The sequence below is a fragment of the Larus michahellis genome, chromosome Z (assembly GCF_964199755.1).
Source record: "Larus michahellis chromosome Z, bLarMic1.1, whole genome shotgun sequence".
NCBI classification, from domain to species: Eukaryota; Metazoa; Chordata; class Aves; order Charadriiformes; family Laridae; genus Larus; species Larus michahellis.
In genome coordinates, this window is record NC_133930.1 from 10,177,540 (window position 1) to 10,198,581 (window position 21,042).

At 40.4% G+C, this 21,042-nt stretch overlaps 1 protein-coding gene across 25 annotated transcripts in view; it reads right to left on the reverse strand.

Moving 5' to 3' along the window:
• Window positions 1–21,042, reverse strand: part of UBAP2 (ubiquitin associated protein 2) — a 193,660-nt gene that overhangs the window by 158,490 nt on the left and 14,128 nt on the right. For 23 of the 25 annotated variants that reach the window (XM_074568966.1, XM_074568961.1, XM_074568956.1 and 20 more), the window contains 3 exons: window positions 8,605–8,744; window positions 4,176–4,253; window positions 2,435–2,545 (listed from right to left, as the gene is read on the reverse strand). In XM_074568966.1, coding sequence (XP_074425067.1) covers window positions 2,435–2,545; window positions 4,176–4,253; window positions 8,605–8,703 — 288 coding nt within the window. In that variant the 5' untranslated portion in view covers window positions 8,704–8,744. Of the gene's footprint in view, window positions 1–2,434; window positions 2,546–4,175; window positions 4,254–8,604; window positions 8,745–13,040; window positions 13,149–21,042 lie in introns of those variants that run through there. The other 2 variants (XM_074568957.1, XM_074568947.1) reach the window with 2 other exon arrangements.

A 21,042-nucleotide genomic window follows, 5' to 3' on the forward strand; every position in this document is an offset into this window, starting at 1 on the left:
TGTGTAACTGCATTACACACTAACTAAAACACTGCTGGAGCTTCAGAGACACTTCACAGGAAGAAAAATAACCACACTGACAACTGAAGAACTAAGTCTATATAATTCAGCAAGCACCACTCTTTTACTGATGGGCATGGTGCCAAAAGACCTTCAACTATTTTAATAAATATCCCAAACTGGATGATTCTGCAAAGCTTGAGAGGAAGCAGCCTCTCCTTAGGTTTTGCAAGACTTGAGAAGGATCACTAGAAGGACAACTATGAAAGCATCAGATCCATGCTTTCCCACAACATAATCTTGAAGAAAGCCTTGAGAAGTTGGGCATGTCCTTCAAGACAGAGGATGGTGCTACCTCTGGGCATGGGAATCCACCACAGACTATCAAAGTTGCCTATTTTTGTAAGAGAGCTAACTGATTACAATTTCAGCTGAGGATGCTTCAGACAACCCAAATGACAGTTGTGGGCCTCACCTTCAAAAATAGGAAGCCTTCTTCCTGGTGTGACCTTAGATGGAAAGAAGAATAACCTGAAAGGTCCCCTTTGTTCTATCTTCAAAGGTTTAGGAAGTAAAACATGGTCAGGCATAAAATGGATCTTACACCTGTAGGAAGTTAATAGAAGTCTTGGGCAAAGAAACATGCCCTTCTCTACTGCCATCCACAAGCCTTTACACCTATGCAAAGTCAGACTGTCACAACTGCTGCAAGTGCAAAGTCTTCATAAAGACTAACAGGCACACAGTGTAAAGCCTTAAAGATCATAGCATTAAAAAAAAAAGACAAAAATGTCAGAGTACCAAAGGAATTATGAATAGATGTTCTAGCTATCACTCCTTGCTCTTCTAATTCCTCAAATTGGATAGACGCATCTTCCAAATGAGGTAAATAAAACCAACTTCTAGTGCATTAAAGCAGAGTGAAACTAGAAAAACAGATTTAGGAATCTGCATTCAGAACTAGTAGTAACTCTGTTTCCAACTTTACATCAAAACCACAATTAAACTGTTCAGGAGTCTAACGGTTTTAGAAAAACCCTGCAAGTTGGAAGCCCACAAACTTCCATAAAAAAGAATAAATTTCTTCATGCTCTGATGAGGACCCTTCAGTTAATACTCTTTCGTCCTTGAGCCCTTTAAGTTGTCTGCATTTGTTTCTGAGTTGTATTTTCTCTACAGAGACCAGTGTGTTCAGAGGGACTTGTCCAAAGACCAGAACATATGGATATGTTGCTTCCAATTGATAAATGAGTTCAGAAAGTTTCTTCCATGTCATGATCACTTATAACCATTTGCTAAAGTAAGAAAGCATTTAACATTCTCCATCAACCAGAAAACTATTTTCAACTAGAAAATGGGCAAATATGAGAAGTACAAGACAACAAAAACTAGCACATTACCAAGACAGATTCAATCAAGGTGAGATGCTCTCTTCTACTTCCAACTTACTAGCTCACTCAGTATTATATACTTCTCTGTTTTAAATGACCTCAACTCTTATAAATGAAAAATGGCTAGAAAAGAAAGTTCCCTTGGTCAGAACAGTATGTGTTCTAGATTTAGGGTGTGTGTGGGGTGAGTTTCCTCATTAACAATAAGCCAGAGTACACATCCTGACAAATCACAGGAAATACTGAATGTTCAGCATTAAGAAAGGAAGTCCAGGTTTCTTTCCCAATTTAGATGAGATGGAATCTAGTTTACTGCCTTGGATAAGCTGTAAGAAGTCCCTCCAGCAAAAACTTCAATCGCAGCAAGACGTATTTTCCTGATACCTCTTGAGATAAAAAAAACATTCTGTGCAACATTCAAAGCAACATTATTTGTTGTTATATACACTTTGTTTAGTCTCTTCTTCCTGCTTTTTCAATGAAGTCATGCAAATAAGCAACACTGAAAGAAGTAACTACTTGCTGTATCTTCTCCTGCCACTAGTAGCATTATGAATGTAACTTTCAGATGTTGAAACCTCCTCCAACTTGAATACTGGCAATACACTCCTACAGAAGTCATACATCTTAAAACATCTGCCTGCCCCTTGAGGTTTATAAAGACTGCCCTTTGTGGCAAACACTTAAGTCTCAGGTCTCAGGGTTGTGGAGGTGCTACAGAGTAAGTACAAACATTGCAGCAAAACACAGGTTCCTGTTTGACAGAGCACCGAGTTCTGCTGCAGTGAGAATTACTGCATGTAAATGAAAGCCAGAGGACTCTGCAAGAGACCAGCGGAACACCCACAGCATTTTCAATGTTCAACCAACTCTCAGACACGCATGCAGTAGAGAAGCTGCCCCAGTCTCCATTTCCTTCAAAAGAATTTGAATGGAGACATGGACATTGAAATCTTCTGAAATACAACTTTCCCAATTGCTTTTTAGAAGAAGAAAGACACAGCAAACAGAAAGAGAGGTTTAACATGAAAATAAAACCTTACCGTGTCTGAACTTCCTTCCAGCAGTACGTTGATTGCTCTGTTCACATCCCCATTACAGTCATGTAGTGCCACTATGCACTCATCCTGGTTTTTCCCCGTCACTTCCATAAGCTGGCAGTAAAAGTCAGACATATTAAAATATCTAAATTATCATAATAAAAAAATAAAGAGTTAGTACCACCACAGATTCCAAGAAAGGGCACGGCTACTGTGTCAGAGCAAAATAAAACCCTAAATAAAAGTATCTGCATTTTACACATCTGCTTGGGACTCTGACAAGAGACAGGATGAAACACAAATTAAACAGCAATCAAGAGAAAGCACTCTCTTTTGCACCTTTTTTTTTTTCTTTATGCTTGCAGCAAATGCTGTCACCCCACAGACAACACTATATAAGGGTAAAGATGTGAAAGGCCAAGATAGCTCCAGTATCATCTTCTCTCCCTCCTCATCAAGCATCCCCCTCTTTATCCCACTGTGTGAGAACAGACGTAAGGTAAGCCATTGCTGAGAATAGATCCATCTGGAAAAACATCCAGACTAACAAAAAGGTTATTTTTCAGACAGATCAGCTCCCTCAATCCATTTCAGCATAAAAGCCACACAAAAGGCATAAGCAATCGCTGCTTAAGGAGACCTAGTACTGAAGTATGCTCCATGGAGCTGCAGTGCATATCCTGAAATGGATGGAAATAACCAGTCTGTCACGGGACACAACCTGCAACTTCGCTCAAAGAAAAAAAAAAAACCTACATGAGGTAGAAATACAACATGCACAATGTAAAATACTGGAGATTTCCTATCCAGAACTTCTTATCCTTCACATCAGCAGAGCTACAGGCACTATTGATGAAGGTCCTTTGGCTTCAGAACGTACAAGCCTTCACTTCTGGCACAGTAACACAACAAGTTTATAACAAGAACAAAAAAAGCACTAAACAATGCTTCAGAGGAAGTTTTACAAAGTAAAAGAAATAAAGAAGTCTGCTCCCCTGCTGCAATAATGCATTCACACTAATTGTTCTCTCCTTCTGGGTGTACTCCTAGGTTCTTCGTGAGTTTTGATGTGTTCACTAGGACAAAATCACCGATACCCACAGCACAACAGGGACCCAGATTCGCAGTACTGCTCAAATTAATAGTCTCAGTTATAACTGGGTAATGGAAGCTTGAACATCCACACCAGAAACTCAGCATGGTAGAGGAAATGGTGTGAGATTTCATTTTCCCAGTGTATTTCTATCATTTTAACAAATACACAGATCTGGGAGGTCAGATCTTATTTTTCTTTTAAATAACACTTCAATTCACCTTTAAGCTATAATTATATTTTTACTTTTCCTGAAAAACGGGCAAGATTTAGCAAACTCAGTTTACACAGGTGACATTTTTCGAATGTGCATGTACAGGTGGACAAACTGAATGCACTGTCATCACGCATCAGGACCATACTAGAAAGATACCGTCTGGAAGAGACATCAGCACAGGTGAGTTTTGGCTTAAAGGCTTACCCTCAAAGGAAAATACACCGGTGTTACTATGCAGCCAGAGTTATATTACCACACAGTTTCTCGTAAACAGACTTCACAGTGCAATAGGAGCACCTTTTCGTAGTTAAACTTACGTCCTCCTGAAAAAGGTTTCATCTAAGTCAGAAACAGATGCTCTAGCTCCAAAATGTAAGCCAGATTTGGAGCACATTACTGCAGGGCATAAGAACTCTGTATCACAAGGAACATACTTGTTTCACTTTATCTTCAAAATCTGCGTCGTTCTTATCGTAGATCATCTGAGCAAGGCGAATTTGTTCTGCTGTTGCCTGAAAAACGCAAACATCCAATAAAGTACACAAAAAATAACAATGTATTTTTAAAATTATGGTTTAGTGCCACCATATTTTTTTTGCCCTCCAGATTCTCAAAAATAAAATACACAACAAACAGAGCTGCTACAGGGAAGGGATTAAAATCTCCTCTACGCCGATTTTGTAGTTAAAAACTTAGCTGGGACAGAAGCAATTTAGCACATTCTAATGTGTTTGAACCACAGTCAAAGGTCACCACATAGAAAAGACAACCATATAACAAAATAGAATTTACCACAGAAGCCTACACTTTGATATGATTACTTTTATTTGGTATCTACCACTCGAGAGTTAAAGTTTTATCATAACAAACAGGCAACGGTATTTCTAAATTAACTGCATCTCTGATGATTGCTGCCCACCCCACCTTCCACAACTCTCCCAACAACAACAACCTGACTCTAGGTTTTATGAGCACTTACAAAGAGACTGAGTCATGCCTCAAGATTTTGCCCATGATCAGTTGCACTTACTTCCTTTATAAGTGAATACTGGTCTCTGAAAATTGCTAAAGAAATAGTTGGTGCTTCTGTAACATTTCTGGACCACAAATCTATGCTGCCAACTTCTCCAAAAGCTGAAAGAGTAAAATGAATGGATGCAGTAAAGTGCCATAAATCCAAATAGGCTATGGCTGCCACAGAGAGAAAGCAACTCAAGAACACTAATGTGGCATCATATAGGCCAATCTTCATGCACTGCATTTGCAGTCTACTTGGAACTGCACTCCCAGGAAAGTAGCAAAGATAACTCTATGCTACGTGATCCTGGATCTAATTTGATTTCTGCTCAAACAGAAGAGGCTTTTATCTCATACTAGAGAAGGCTGATACTGAAGAGAGCCAGGACCTGAAATGCAAGTTGTGCTGCAGAAGACATTGAGAAGGGAACCACTCATCCATTGAAATTCTTGACAGAAAGGATTCATCCCAGGTAGCTGGTTGAATCTCACCTTTCAAAAGCCTCACTTCACAGGATACCCACATGAAATTCTGTGCCTTACAAGTTCAGACTTAATCAGCCTCAAACTGCTTCACTTTTCGAGTTTACCAGAAATACAAGCTCTAGAGGAGGTCGCCAAAAGTAAATGCTGAGAAGAGTCTAAAAATTACTCTACCGTACACCACCAGCTGCTTATTTTCTGAGAAGTTACTGCAGCTGTCTCAGTTCCTTAAGGGAAGCGACATTTGCTGTGCTCAGAGGTAATGTTCCAAGACAATTAGCATTTTTAATGGAGTTAAGTACTCTGCGCTGCTTCACATTTTCAAAGTGTCGTACTGACAATTTCATACGTCAGTTAGTAACACAGAGAAAAGTGTGCTCTGGAATTCCCTGTGCCAGCCCTGGTGCTACCTCCACAAAAGCCCCCAGGTCAGTGCAAAAGAGCTCACTCTTGGTATTTGTCAAGATCTCAGCAGAGAGCAAAACCAAAAGGTCTGCTGGTTTCAGGAATTAAGCCTTGTTGATCCATCTTCTTGCTCTGACTTCAGCCTCCTCAGTCCCACTGCAACTTTTAAGCTAGTGAAGGCATTTCCTTCAAAGATATCCAGAACATTCTGGATGTTCTGGATACATTCAGGCAATGTAATTTTTGTAGAGACATAATGGCATATTTGACCAGAAACAGGAAGCCATTAAGATTCATTTTTTTCCATAAACCAACTTTTTTTCAAGTCCACGTTAGAAGAAAAGATATATCAATTTTATAACAATATCAAACAGTGTGACAGTGTCTTCAGTTTTCCTGTATAAGCAGAAAGCTTACAAACACAAGTAGGTGCAATATTGCTTATTTTTATGCCAGTGGATTACACCCAGGTGGAACAGAAGATTCAGAAGAAAAAAAAACAACAACAAAAAAACCACAAGATGCATTTACTACACAAATACCAAATCATTGTTACAAAATGTTTTCATTTTTTCCCAGCAAGTGGTGGTTCTTTATTTTTAAGACACAATTGTTACAAGTAACATTGTAGTAACCTATAAAAGAGTACAATTAAGTTTTAATTGTGACTAAGAAAATAGTAGCACCTTAAGACACCTAGAACTTTACTCAACCTTACAAGATATATTTCCTTTGCAGCATAACAGAGCAAAGGAAATTTTTAACAACTTCAAACTACTAGAAAACAGAAGTGTGCAAAACACAAAATTAAGTGACAGTAGCAGGCCCAGATCTCATATACAATGTTATTTTTATTATCCAGAAGTAATGCAAAAAACCTATGATGTAGTTTCCTCAGTAACTTAAATGATGATCAATGTGGTATTATGACAATGAAATCTCCATTTGGGAAAGCAACATTACTCTACATTCAAAAAAATGAATCAGTGGTGACTAAAGATTAAAATTCCACACATTTCTTTTGATCGTTAAAGCTTGACTAAGCAGGAAGGTCCATCTGATAGCTAAACAATAAAAAAAAAATACTGTGCACTGAACATTACTGCTGTATATTAAATAACCATCTCTTCCACTGACTTGACCAAACCTGTATCTTTTATGTGAGAAGTAGAATAAGCAGACAAAATGCAGAAAGAGGTCACTAAGACCTCATGCTTAAAATCAATGAATCACATAGGTTGTAAAGGTCCTCCAGTGGCACTCAGTGCAACCTCCCACTGAGCACCTCCCATCAGAGAAGCTGCTTGGGGCCAGACAAAAGATCCCACAACCCCTCTAATCATGGCAAATAATTTTTTTTTCCCTTTGAACAGCTAGAATTTTCAGTGTTACAACTTGTGCCATTGTCTCTCTGAGAAGACTCTGGGCTTCACCTTTTCTGTAGTCTTTCATGAAGTATCTGACTAGAAGACACAACCTTGCCTTGCCTTCTTAGGGCTGAACAAATCCAATTCCCTCAGCCACCCCTCACTCATCCTGTACTCCAGCCTCTCAGCCATCTTAGCAGCTCATCACTGGACTTGCTCCCATCTGCCAATGTCTGTCTTGTGCCTGGGAACCCAAAACTAGGCAGAGTACTCCGCTGTTGTCTTCCAAGTGTCAAAAAAGGGGAAGCCACCACTTTTGTCAATCTGCTTGCTATACTCCTGCAGCCTTACTTGTTATAAAACAAAACCAAATTCAACTTCATCTGTTGAAAGTCACTTTTTAAATCCCCACATTAGCACGAATCACCACTATGCAAAGCACTGCAATCCAAGGAGACAAGGGCTTGAGCTCACACAATTAATACTGTACAAAACAAAATAGGAGCCCCTACATGTTAAAAATAGTCTAGAAAACAATAAAAGACACGATTTCCCAGGGGAGCACCTCTAGATTGGTACACTCTCTGCCAGGAGAGAACCGAGGCAATTCTTGAATAGAGTCCAATTTTGAGAAGTACCTGACAAGAGAAGGATGAGCTGCCAGGAGCAGAGACACTTTGCGCTCTCTGTAACGCAGACAAGCACACAACTTAACTACTCTGCTGCTGAGAATCAAGACAATGGGGTAAGAGATTAATTTCAATCTCGCAGATACACAAAATAATTATAGTCCACTAGTGGACAACCATCTTCATTTCACTTTGTGAGGACAGTGCACAAAAAGTTTAGGATTTTGTGACTTGCAGATATGCTGAATCATGCTACATGAAAGCTGGTGAGGGACTTTTTAGGATGTCGGGTAATGGTAGGACTAGAGGGAATGGATTAAAACTGGAGATGGGAAGATTCAGACTGGGCATTAGGAAGAAGTTCTTCACCATGAGGGTGGTGAGACACTGTAACAGTTTGCCCAGAGAGGTGGTGGAAGCCCCATCCCTGGAAGTTTTTAAGGCCAGGCTGGATGGGGCTCTGAACAACCTGATCTAGTGGGAGATGTCCCTGCACATGGCAGGGGGGTTGGAACGACATGATCTTTAAGGTCCCTTCCAACCCTGACAACTCTATGATTCTATGCTGTAGAACGTAGCATGCACCTAAGGAAGCTTTTCCCACCCACCCAAATTCCTCTGTCAACCAAGAATCTTCTAGCATCACGAGGCTACCATATGGAAGAGCTGAGATGTGAGGACACTGAGGTCACAGAACAGAAATCCCAACATAGGTATAAGCACAGAATTCCTCACTGATGGGAAATGTTGCTGAAGAACACAAAGCTCATTCAGAGACAAGAATACAGGAATAACGCTGTGCTTGATTACCATGCTATTAAAGCAGGATACCAAACATACTCTTCCAAAATAGACCATGATTTTTCCTTATGTCTTTTCTCAGTTTTTACTGACTTAGGGAAGAAATGCATATCACTACACCCTCACTTCCAACTCAAAGAAGATCATATAGTATCACATACCTGTACAACTTGTTTCTGTGGTTGTGTTGGCTGTGTGGTTGATATTTGCGTTTTGTCCCGAGTGCCCCGGGTACGTTCACTGCCCACCGAAGTCATCATATACAGTATATACAAAACAAGGTATGTACAAAATAGAAAATCTGAAAGGGGGAAGAAAAAAAAAAAAGCATGAGTTAACGGCAGGGTACTGATTCAATGCCCAGACAATATACAAATGCAGTAGCTTGAACTCTTCCTGCCTTTGCCACAAACTGTATACAGGGACTACTAAGAAAGCAGCTTTGATACACTATTATTGGATTTATCACAGTGTTTACAGTAAAGGAGGAAATGCAGTGGATAAAAAGCATTTTTATCAGCTAATTGGAATCTGTCTAGATCTGTACTTCCAGACAACATACAAATCTCACAGATTTTTCCAGTCATTTTACATACGTTTCTATCTGCTACTCTGCTGAAACTTCAGCTCCAGCTGTATGACTCCCTAAACTTCTGTAATATCTGCTGCCTTGTTTTGATGCCTGGAATTAACCACTCTCACACCTACTCAGAACACTAATGCAAAAATGACATTCACAAACTAGGTAGCTCTCTTTCCTGTCATCAAACTGCATTCCTGCACATATATGGAGGTTGTGGCCAACACCACTCTACTTCTCACCTCTCTTTTATAAGAGAAATTATGATGTCTGCCTTTAAATCCAGCCTCTGTAGCCAGTATTTTTGTTTTGTTCTCACTCATACTTACAGAAATTATTTAGAAAACTACCTATTACCCTGCTTTAAACATACAACTTTGCTGTATGGCAACAAAGAAACCAAGAAGAAAACCCAAATCCCATACATACATCACTGCTATCCCGTTTGAGGCAGCCAGTTTTCAGTCTCATTCATCCTCTAGCAATAAAATTCCTTTGAAACAAGAAATGCATTATTCTCCCTGTGTTAGCACAGCATCTAACACTAGGCTAATTGATAAGTATGGTTTACAGTAGCTATGATAACTGGAAACAGATACCTGAACTGGCCAGAACAGTCAGAATCAACTGCCTTGTTTCTTTCCCCATGACACAGGAAGTAAAACTGTAAATTTAGGGAACTAAGGACAACCTGCAAGTGGTGCGTCTGGGCAGAAGGAGATGTGCAAACAAGCAGCAAAGCAAGCAGCCCCAACATATGAATGTACCTCAGTAACTTGCCCGGGCAGCAGCTTTGGTGCAAGCTGGCTAGCACCAAGTTCAATGCGCTATAATGCTCAGATGAAAACCAAGTAAACTGCTATGATTGCATGGACGAGGATGTGTTCAATACCCAACTGCTCACTAGCATTCACAAGTAACAGGTACTCAACAATTAAAGTTGCAATGAGATGCTTCAGTTTAAACACCAATTCATGATGTTCAGGAGCCTCACCTAGAATCACAAAGACAATTAACCGCATTATCATCTAAATGTTTTCTTCACTTTAGAAATACACTTTTGTTGGCCAAAATTGAACCCTGACGTTGAATTTCCTTGTGCACTAAAGTATTCAATGAAGTCTGAGAAGAAAGCATATTTCCATGAACTCTTACATATTTAACAAGAAAAGGCCTGCCTTTACCAGGAACTGACTGTAGTATGAGCTGAACTGGAACACTGTGTTTCACCAGCTTTATGAATATATTCACCAAAGCCAATCTGTCTCCCAGTCTCTTAAAGTAATCTAACTGTGTTGTCTTCTAAGCCCCAGAACACACTGGCCTTCAGAGCAGGGAGCGTGGCACCCTAACACCCAGACACAGTCAAAACAGAGGTTAATCAAGCTTGTGAAAAGCAAAATACTGAGTAGATGTGGAGACACTCTGAACAGCAAGTTCAACTCGTATCACTGACTATCTCGTCATGGCTGTCCACTGATATTTTAAACACATTATGGACAGTCTTCAGTTGAGTGTGCAGTAGAAATTATTTTTGGTCTTTGTGTTAAAATCTGTTTTATAAGCCTTGCTGAATGGACTGTCAATGTCCGAAAACTTAAATTTATATACACTAATAATGACCTTTTGGTTGTTTTGTGGGTTTAAGTCTTGGTCAGCTCATCACAATTTGAACGTAGCACAATGAGAAAAGAAAAAAAAAAAACTGAACAGAGAACATGACAGAGAGCACTAACCCCTCTGAAAGACAAGCTAATAGTTTCACACACGATTGTCCGGAATTAGCCCATTGTGATTTAATATGCTGAGAAATCGTAACTCCATTGGGTTTCAATTTCTTCATTATTTCTGATTTAACATCATGTTTACACAGATCCTGGTATCTAGAAATTCTGACATACATTTCACTGCTATCTTCTTGAAGCTTCTCAAAATATTGCGATTCACGTTTGGGACATGATGGCAGTACACACGTTAAAACAGAGTTTGCCATTTGTTTGTAAAGCACATGCTGAACTACAGCCTACACTTGTGAAAGCCAGGCAAGTGATTCTGTCTTTTCTCCCTCTCTTAACATGTATTTTACAGCGCCTGTATCACAGCTGTTTAGGCCATGCGTGTTTTTCAGGATGAAAGGATACTTTTAAGGAAAAAGGCAGGCACACAAGCATTTGAAACACTCCTGAGGGATGAAGCAACACAGCAAGATCAGACTGCTGGTAGGAACCAAGCCAAACAACCTGAACAGTATAACAGGACCTTTAAAGAAGATCCTCATCTTGCTGACCATGCAGCCCACGAGCAGCATAATTTGGCAACAGGTCCGAAGCAAAAAAACAGCAAAGGTGAGAGCCTCTTCCTGGCAGCAGTATGGATTTGCTTCAGACAAGTGTGGAAACACCCTCAGTTTGACGTTCCTCATCAAGTCAACACAGACATGTCATAATGCATTTCAGACACAATCCAGTCTTCTTAAAAGCATAAATGGCAGTTTGATATAAAGAGAGCTTTCAAAATAGAGCTTTAATATTCCCCCTTAGCTGGCTCCCACTATCTACAAGCAGTGTCCAGACACAGCAACCAGCCCAGCCCCACTGTGAAGGAGGAGCAGCTGAAGGGCCATGCTCCACCACTGACAGTGGGAGCAGGGAAACACCACAGCTCCCTGGCACTGCAATGCCTTCACCCTGCCGGGCTGAGGCTTCACACCCTACCACACCTGCTCTTTAGAGTAATAAAGCAGTAGGCAGAAGGGAGGCAGCTAGCCACTGCCTTCAAATTACCATAGTGACTACAATTTCAAGCATTAATTGGGATATTATTAATTAATAAGATGGGACTGAAGAAGAACATTTCCTTGCTCACAAAGCAGCTTCTTATTCTCCAATTCCTCATATTAAAGTCTGTTTGGCAGGCTGTTGTCATAGAAATGAGTAGGCTATCACAAACTGATGAACCTTTAACTGCAGATCAAATGAGGAAAGATGATTTCAGACTGGAATACAACTCTTAATTAAAAATCTGTTTAACAAAGATCAAAAAGTATTCAGATGAGCAGACGTCTCAGTTTTCATGTTAGGGTCTGGCTCGGTGCAAAAGTCCCTCAATCAGCAGTTAATACTTGACCTTGCAGACACATTCCAACTCCAGTAACCAACCAAAACAGCTGCATTTTGAAGAAACCGATACACATTAAATGAATCAGACTCCCATAGCACTAGCAAAAAAGGAGGAGAAAGCATTAAAGAGACTGGACTTCCCAAAACTGTTATGTAAAGACAATAGTCATACAATAAAATAAAGAAGCACAAGACTGCTGTAAACCTTTTTTTCACTGATGTAATCCAGTTCCTCCAGAGGAAGGTTGTCTTTGCTTCTACTTTAAAAACAAACAAACAAAAAACCTAAACAAAATAGAACAAAAAAACCCCAACCCTTGATCAATACTTCGGAAAATTGTTCTTTTCAAATACGTTCAGGTATTGGCATCTCAACACCCAACTTTCCTGAAGATACCAATTCCCACTCTCCCCCAAAGTCTTCCTGACATTAAGTTTTCTTCAACACATTTAGTTGGGTTTTTGCTCTGGATTTTAGGAGGAAAAGAGGAAGGCAAAGAATCAAAGAGTAACTGAATGCATATCAACACAAAAAGCAGGTTTTTAAAGCTATCATAATGCTTTCTTTGATCCTTTGTTCAACTTCCCTTTGGCAAGAAACCTAGTCCTTTTAGACTCAAAGCAGCTAGAAAAGCTAGAAATATACAGAATACAAAGTGCCACAGTTGGGCCACAGTCGGGCCCCACATTGGGCACTAATAAATCTGTCATGGTTTTGGCCGGATTGGCCAATCAGAACGACAGATGGCCCTCTCCCCCTCTCTCCTCAGAGAGGAGAGGAAGATATAAGGAGATTTATGAGTTTAGAAAAAGAACTAAACTTCTTTAATGAAAATAATAATAAATAAGAAAATAGTAAATAATAATAGAATAATAAAAATTAAAGAAAAAAGTATACAAGATATACAAAACCGTATCCAGCTCCCAGGATCACAATCACGTCACCAGCAGACACAGGGAAAGTCCCAGACTGGAGTCAGCAACGGACAGGAGCTGAATTCTGGAACTAGAGTCAGGAATGCTCGGATCAGGATCAAAGGCAGATGAATAGACAGGGTCCTCCTCAGACATCGGCCATTGAAGGAAGAGCGAGCCAGAGCAGCCTTGCCCCTTTGATCCCTGAGCTTTTATACTGAGCGTGATGCATATGGGATGGAATAGCCTGTTGGTCAGTTTTGGGTCACCTGTCCTGTCTGCTCCTCCCTGCGGGTGGGACCCCTCTATGCTTCTCTGCTTCCGACCCTCTAACGGGGCAAACAGAGAAGTTGGCTGACCTTGGTTGTTATAGCAATAAGTCTAAGCAAGAGCCTCTGTGCATACCATTCCTTGGTATAATCAGGTCTTATCACTCAGAGTGAACAGTTTCTGAACAATATGCTGTTAATTTCAGACTTTAGTCAGTTAGAAGAGGCCCAGCTAAAAAGTAAAATTACAAATCAGAAAATTGGTTCTGTTTTACCTCAAACCAGGACAACTTGACAGAGTGGCAAGCCCCGCAAGACACAGTAAATCTATTGCTGAACTTCCAGGGACAGACCATGCACTGCAATACCACCTGAGTCTCAAGAATCCTTCTGAAGTTAAATATTCACTTCCTTCAGCTGAACAAAACATTTGCAGTTTCAATTCTTTTCCTGAGGCAGTCTCAAGAAAGTTATTTTCTTAACTCTCTGGACAAGGAGCTGTGATAAAGAACACTGTGCAGAAATCTCTGTGAACACCTTAAGGGTGTGATTCCTTTTTTATACTCCCATCACAAAGCTACTCAGTCAAGGATTTCTCACAATGACAGGGTGAGGACAAGGCTACGGGACACTGCCTCATGATGGCATGACTGCTGTACATGTACAATGAGTCTAGATTTTACTGCTACGGCAGTTGCGTGACATGAGCATGAGGAAAAAGAGCAGAAGAAAAAAATTATGACTGCAAAGCACCGATGTCATGCACTTTCCTCAAGAGCTGTTGTCTAAAGAATCTCACCACCTTTATTACTGCTTGAAAGGGGAAAAGCATTTGCAAGAGTCAGATGTTACTCAGAGCAGCACTGATTACTCAGTGTCCGTACTGCCACAAGCCAACAATACTGAACCTGAGCTTATGGGTCCTGGGAGGATTCATGTCTCCTCTTACAGTCTTCTGTGGTAAACAGGAAGAATACTGATGGCCACGAGAAGACCTGCCTCATTGGCAGAACACCACAGAAGAGCAAAACTGTACTATCTGTATGCTCTCTTGTTTCACCAAGAAATGCTGGGAGTGGCAAGAGTGCCAGTGCAAAGCTAGAAACTAACATATATGCTTCCAGTTGTGCTAGCAAAGTGTAGCAAATAAACAAGTGAATACTCTTACCCGCTGTTCTTAAAACCCATTGAGTTGTTAGTTGAAATTATTATTCTGCCAAGTCAATCTATAATTAGCTAAGACCATACCTTGATCTACAGAAATCAATAATTTCTTGTTACCAGGGGAAAAAAAAAAGTTCATTTCAAGGATTAGTATTCCTAAGCAGATGTTATACTAAGGAAGGCAATGAAATGTACAAATAGGTCATACATAAAGAAAAGACAGTATTGTTTTGGAAGAGAAAGAAGTGCTTCTCTTCAGAAGACTGGGGTTAAGCAAAGGCTGGTCACGAATCCAGAGCCCCTCTCAAAAGTATGATGTGGAAGGGCAAACAAACAGTGTGTGTTTTCCACTAGTAGAACATGTTTCAATCATGAAAGTTAATATCATAAAAATTATTTTTAAAATAATTCTAATTCTCTTCTAATCTCAAGATATATATCTTTGCTATTATCCCAGTGTCCCTGCCTATCAGACGTGTTTTACATTTTAGTATATACTGGTGATTATCCTAGCTTTAAGCAAAATTTGCCAACTACACCCAATCAATATCCAGTGGACTTGTCCTCATCTTTTCTTTATAAATATTCAAACTCCAGAGGCAACAAGTGCCTTTATTCATACAGAAGTTTCTGAAGGAGGAATCTAAATTTCCCCAAATTCAACTTCCACTGGTATTAAAAAAAAAAAAAACACAAACAAAAAAAAAACCAAAACAAGACAATCACACTAAAATCAGAGAATCAGAGAAGCCTAACCAACTTCCACCTAGGGCCTTATCTTTCACACAACCAAGGCAATCTTCAGACTGCTAAAAACCTAGTTAGCAAACCCCACCCAGCTCTGAGTGATTCTGGACAACCAAAAGACAGTGAAAGTCCTAAAAGATTCAGAGGACATGACCTTATGTTTCAGACATCAATATCTACAAAGTAACTATTCTCATCTTTTGCTGCCTTCTTCCAAGAATGGAGTTTTAGATAGCAACCATCTGTACTTCCACCTGCAAAAAGAATAAAGTCATGCTTCCTATCCTAACTAATTATAAGCCCCATGTTTGCAAGGACCTGCAAGATGCACTAGTTACCAGCACTTACCATTGCCTGTAATGAAACTTTAAGTAACAGAGACCCAGTCAGACTAACAGCATGTTATTTCTAAGCACGACTCTTAGGACTATCAGAACTAGAGAACCTTACTAGACGTAACACAGACCAGACAACAGTTGTTGCTATGAACTAGATAAAAAAAAAAAAAGGCTGCACTGGTCCACGTAGAAATATAATATATAGAAAATAAGAATTCTTTTCGAGAAGCAGCAATCATAGGGAACCTGTAAGGATGGGGCAACAGCAAGTTCACTTTTGAGATATGTTTCTCTGCTGAGGAATATTTAAATTAAAGCTCTGGCCTGTCCTGATTATTCTAAGACCCAAAGGAAAAATTAAACACATGTTCATGTCACCTTTGATGAAAGGGACGCATTTCTTGCCCTCTGTCATAGAAAAGCCTTTTCTTATGCAAACCCTCTCTAAAAGCTACCAAAGTAAGAGAGATAATGTATTCCCATCACTTCCCACACCGCATCCTATCCTGTCCTAACCTGGTATCTCGGGTTAGGAAGCATATGGAGACCAGAGTGGTTCAGAGGTGGTTCCTGGTGCTTGCACAGCCATGCACACCCTTCTTCCTCTTGCTACAGGAGGAAAGGAACACATCCATTTCCAAGTCCTCTGCTCTCTTATTTTCTAGCATAAGGAGATAAAAGAAAATACTAGCCAAGTCAACACACAGCATACTCGCTATTTATTCCATCGCTGCTATATTTAGCGGTGAAGAACCACCAGTATTGCAAATCTCCTCTTCATACCTGTTTCTCTGGGTTTGTCCACACAAAAAAATGGAACAATAAACTAAGAAAAACATAAAGTCCTCAGTGTTTTCCCTCTTAAGGTTTCCTGAATAGCATCCAGTGAAAGGGTACCACAGCATCTAAAACTTCCACCAAAGCAGCAGCTAGCAGAACTACAGCCTAGTCACCCCCTGCAACAAATAGTCAGGTTGAATTATACACCGCATTAATGAGGAGGCTTGTAAAAAGCTTTAACTAGTACTTCACAAAATGAAAGGTTTATTGTAGCTGTGGAAAAAACTGAACTAGCAGGTTTTTCAGGGTTCAAAATCATTACCTTCTGCAGTCAGAACTAACACAGCCTTCCTGAAGTCACATACAAGTGGAAGACAACTGAGCAGAGTCTGGGACAAAAAAATGTGACAAGAGTTTTAGTTCCTTTTTGGGACCTGGCTGTATACTTATTAGAAGTTCAATCCCTACTGTAGGTAGAACCCAAACACTTTACTCCATTAAACTCAAGTTTCATCTCACATCTAATACCATACAACTGCAAGCCGTCAACAGAAATGGCATTCCTGCTCCCCTATTCCTTAACCACATAATACTGCTTCTTCCCTTCAATCAGACTAATGATCATGCAGCTGCACAGGGAGTCAATTCCGTGAGCTGGCCCAAGGGCAAACTAAACCCTCGAAAACAAAACAGTGAGTCAGTTGAATAAGCTTATCCAGTGGAAAACTATTTGGCTATACAACTGCTGAATCTGACACGAAGGATAGGGATCAAGTTCATGAGGAAAGGGGGAACTTGCATTTCAGCAGCCATGCACCATTATAACATCAGTATGAAGTTTCACATTTTGTTTTCCTGGGATTCAGTATAGCAAGACTCAATCCTGGTCAGGCCCCCTGCATGCAACAACAAACGTTAAAAATACCTTGTAGGCATTTTAAAAGACTCCCAGGAAGGGACTCTGCCAGCAGAGTGACCTTGAATATATCACTATCTTCTGGCATATATGTTATTTTGACCACCAGTGGGAAAACAGAGACTTTTATTACCTTTACCAAGGAACACTCCTTAATATCCAGCCTGTTTGACACCTGTTAGCATTCAGTTAGCAGTGAAGAATACACTAATAAAAATTTAGAGGTGCTTCTATACAAACAACAGGAGGTAATAATCAACAAATATTAGGACAGCCTCCCTAACACAGTTTATGGTAATTTAGAATACAGTCCTTTCCCCCAGCCACAGAAATATCTGTATACATTCAGTTTCAGGCATTAAACTAGAGATGGAAACGACGCTAAAGCAATTTAGACACCAAAAACAATCTTTAATGATTTCGTACACACAACTAAATATTCTATGCTTTTGATGGTCATCTTTGAATTTCACTTTCACAGGAATAATACACTTAAACATCCACCCTTTCCCTATCAACAGCCCCACCTTGTGAGGGCTCGCTCCCTCTGCCAGCTCGTTAGAACTCACAGAAGCCCCTTGGAGGGGGAAAGGAGGAAATCCACAGACTTGTCTAAGACAGGGCTGGGTGACTTGGAAGTGCTTCAGATGTTTCTCTCCACCAAAAAAACCCACAAGGCAAAGCCTCTGCAGATTGCAACAATTTGCACAGCCTTCCAATCTATCTGAGACAAACTCCAGGGTCAGCTAGAAGCCCAGGTAAGCTCAGGGCACACACACACACACATATATATATATATATGCGTGTGTGTATGTAGGTGACAAAACAATTGCAGAGTACAAACTAAAGATGTTCTCTTCAAAGAATACATGGAAGGACATATAATCTCAGGTTGCACTCTGGTTAAGATACCAATACTACAAGTGAAAAAAAAATATTTCAGCAGCCAAAGCATCTCAGATAAGCCTGAAATACACCACTAAAGCTGCACAGGACTTATAACCTTCCTCTATTTACTGTGATCGACTTCTCTGAAAACCACTATTACCCACACCTCTAGTGACAGTGTCAGCAAGACACTTTGAAAAAGTTTAAGCCTGGGCTCTGTCAGTACATACAACATGAACTACAAGCATAGATCAGGGATGCTTTAGGCTTGCAGTTTGTCAGAAAAGAACTGCAAGACACAACAGTTAAAAAAAAAAAAAAAACACAACTTTCAGTGGGTCAGCCCCCTAACAATGACTACCATTACAATCAACATCTAGCTGTACCCACAAGATGAGAAATTCATGCAACAAAAAAAAAAGGCAAAAAAAAGCTGTTAAATGACAAAACCAACTTTTTTAAAAATTATCAGGGAAACTAATCCAGAGTAAACTGGTACCAGAACAAAAAAAAGATGCTGAATTGTAACAGAAGCAGGGGAAAATACTAGTACTGCAAACTGTCAGCTTTGGCTATTAAACTGTAGAAATACGTATTTCAGCTATTCGCTCTGATGCAACACCCCATATATAAACCCCTAAAATTAAATGCTGTTTACACAGCAAAACAAATGTAGTAAGAAGATTCAAGTTAAAACCCAGGTACTCCAAATGACAAAAATAAATAGCTAACGCAAGCTGGGAGCCACGCAGCCAGGACAACACCCAAAAGGAGGAATTGGCTTTGAGCAGGGTTCTTGTAAACAAGGTGGCACACAGGAATCAGCACTCAACATTGGACATCGAGCTGACAGATCACAAACACACTCAGCGCTTGTGCTCTCCCTGCCCCCTCCAGCTCCCTCCCGCGTCGCCAAACCGCACTCTCCTGGAACAGCTTCCAAAGGAATTCTTTGAATAGAAACAGATACAAGCAACAGGACTAAAAATAGCTGAGCAAGAGCAGAGACATTTGTTACATTCTCACACTGGCGGAAACACACTCAACTACATCAAAAAAAGGGCACCTAGTTAATTCACACTCAAATTGACAATGAGAAACAAAGAAGAAAGTGCCACCAAAAAAAAAAAATTTTGGGAGGAGGATTAATTCAGACTTGCAACATTCATCAGATCAAAACTCACAACAACACAAAACTCACAATAAAAATGGTTAAATTACACAGCAATGGTTAAATTACAAGCCACAAGTGATACAAAAGCAAGTGCACCAAGTAATCAGTAAGGCTATATCTATTAAATGTGCTAAAAACCTTGTGATGTCAGATTTTTGATTCTAGCTTCAGAGTTTTGGTAGCAACAACAAAGAGCTAAGGTATCATTCCTACACCAGTACAGCGCCCCTACTCCTTGAACTAGATACTGAGGGAAGACCAGTACTGATCACCGCTTGTGATACGCCCACATATTCAGAAAACCAAAGAAAACTGAGAGTCTTGCTGAAAAAAACCTCTTTCAAATAAAGCAAGATATTCTACAACATCTTTCTATAATTTTCCCCCACACGATGGTATTTTTCAAGGTTCATCTTAGGCAAAAGGAGAACACACCAATATAAAAATTTAACTTTTTCGCAATGACACATATGACTGAATATAAAGTTCCAAAAGGAGGAAAAGAAACGGTGGCTCCTAAGGCAATATTAAAGGTTCTTTCCTTCACAATCTTATGCTTTTACTGTGCACAAAATCTCAATGAAAACTCACAAACATTTTGTTCAGTTTAGCTTTCCAAAATGAAACTCTGTGAGAAGCTGAATTCTTTTTCAAGGATTGTCAGGCAGACTCATAGAATGGTTTGGGTGGCAAGGGACCTTAAAGATCATGTCGTTCCAACTCCCCTGCCATGGGCAGGGACGTCTCCCACTAGACAATATTGCTCAAAGTCCCACTGAACCGTGCCTTGAACACTTCCAGGGATGTGGCATCCACAGCTTCTCTGGGCAACCTGTTCCAGTGCTTTAGCATCCTCACAGTGAAAATTTTCTTCTTAACATCTAACCTAAATCTACCCTCTTTCAGTTTAAAACTGTTACCCCTTGTCCTATCGTTACATGCCCTGACAAAAGAGTCCCCATCTTTCCTATAGGCCCCCTTTAAGTATTGGAAGGCTGCTATATGGTCTCCTGCTATAAGGTCTCCCCAGAGCCTTCTCTTCATCAGGCTGAACTACCCCAACTCTCTGAGCCTTTCCTCATAGGAGAGGTGCTCCAGCCCTCTATCATCTTCATGGCCCTCCTCTGGACCTGCTCCAACAGGCCCATGTCCTTCTTATTTTGGGGGCTCCAAAAGATGGATGCAGCATTCCAGGTGGAGTCTCATGAGAGCGGAGTAGAGGGGCAGAATCACCTCCTTTCACCTGCTGGCCATGCTGCTTTTGATGCAGCCCAGGTTGTGGTTTGCCTTCTGGGCTGTGAGTGCACATTGCTGGCTCATGTTCAGCTTCCCATAAACCAACACATCCAAGTCCTTCCCCTCAGGGCTGCTCTCCATCCAGTCTCCACCCAGCCTGTATTTGTGCTTAGGATTGCCTCAATGCATGTGCACAACCTTGCGCTCGGCCTTGTTGAACTTCATGAGGTTCACGAATCGTCACTGATCCGACACTTGAACATTGAGCTGTTGACCACAACTCTTTGAGTGCGATCATCCAGCCAATTCCTTATCCACTGAGTGGTCCATCCATCAAACCCAGGTCTCTCCAATTTAGAGACCAGGATGTCCAGCAGGACAGTGTCAAAAATGCTTTGCACAAGTCCAGGTAGATGATGTCAGTTGCTCTTCCATGATACACCAAGGCTGAAACCTCCACTGCAGAAGGCCAC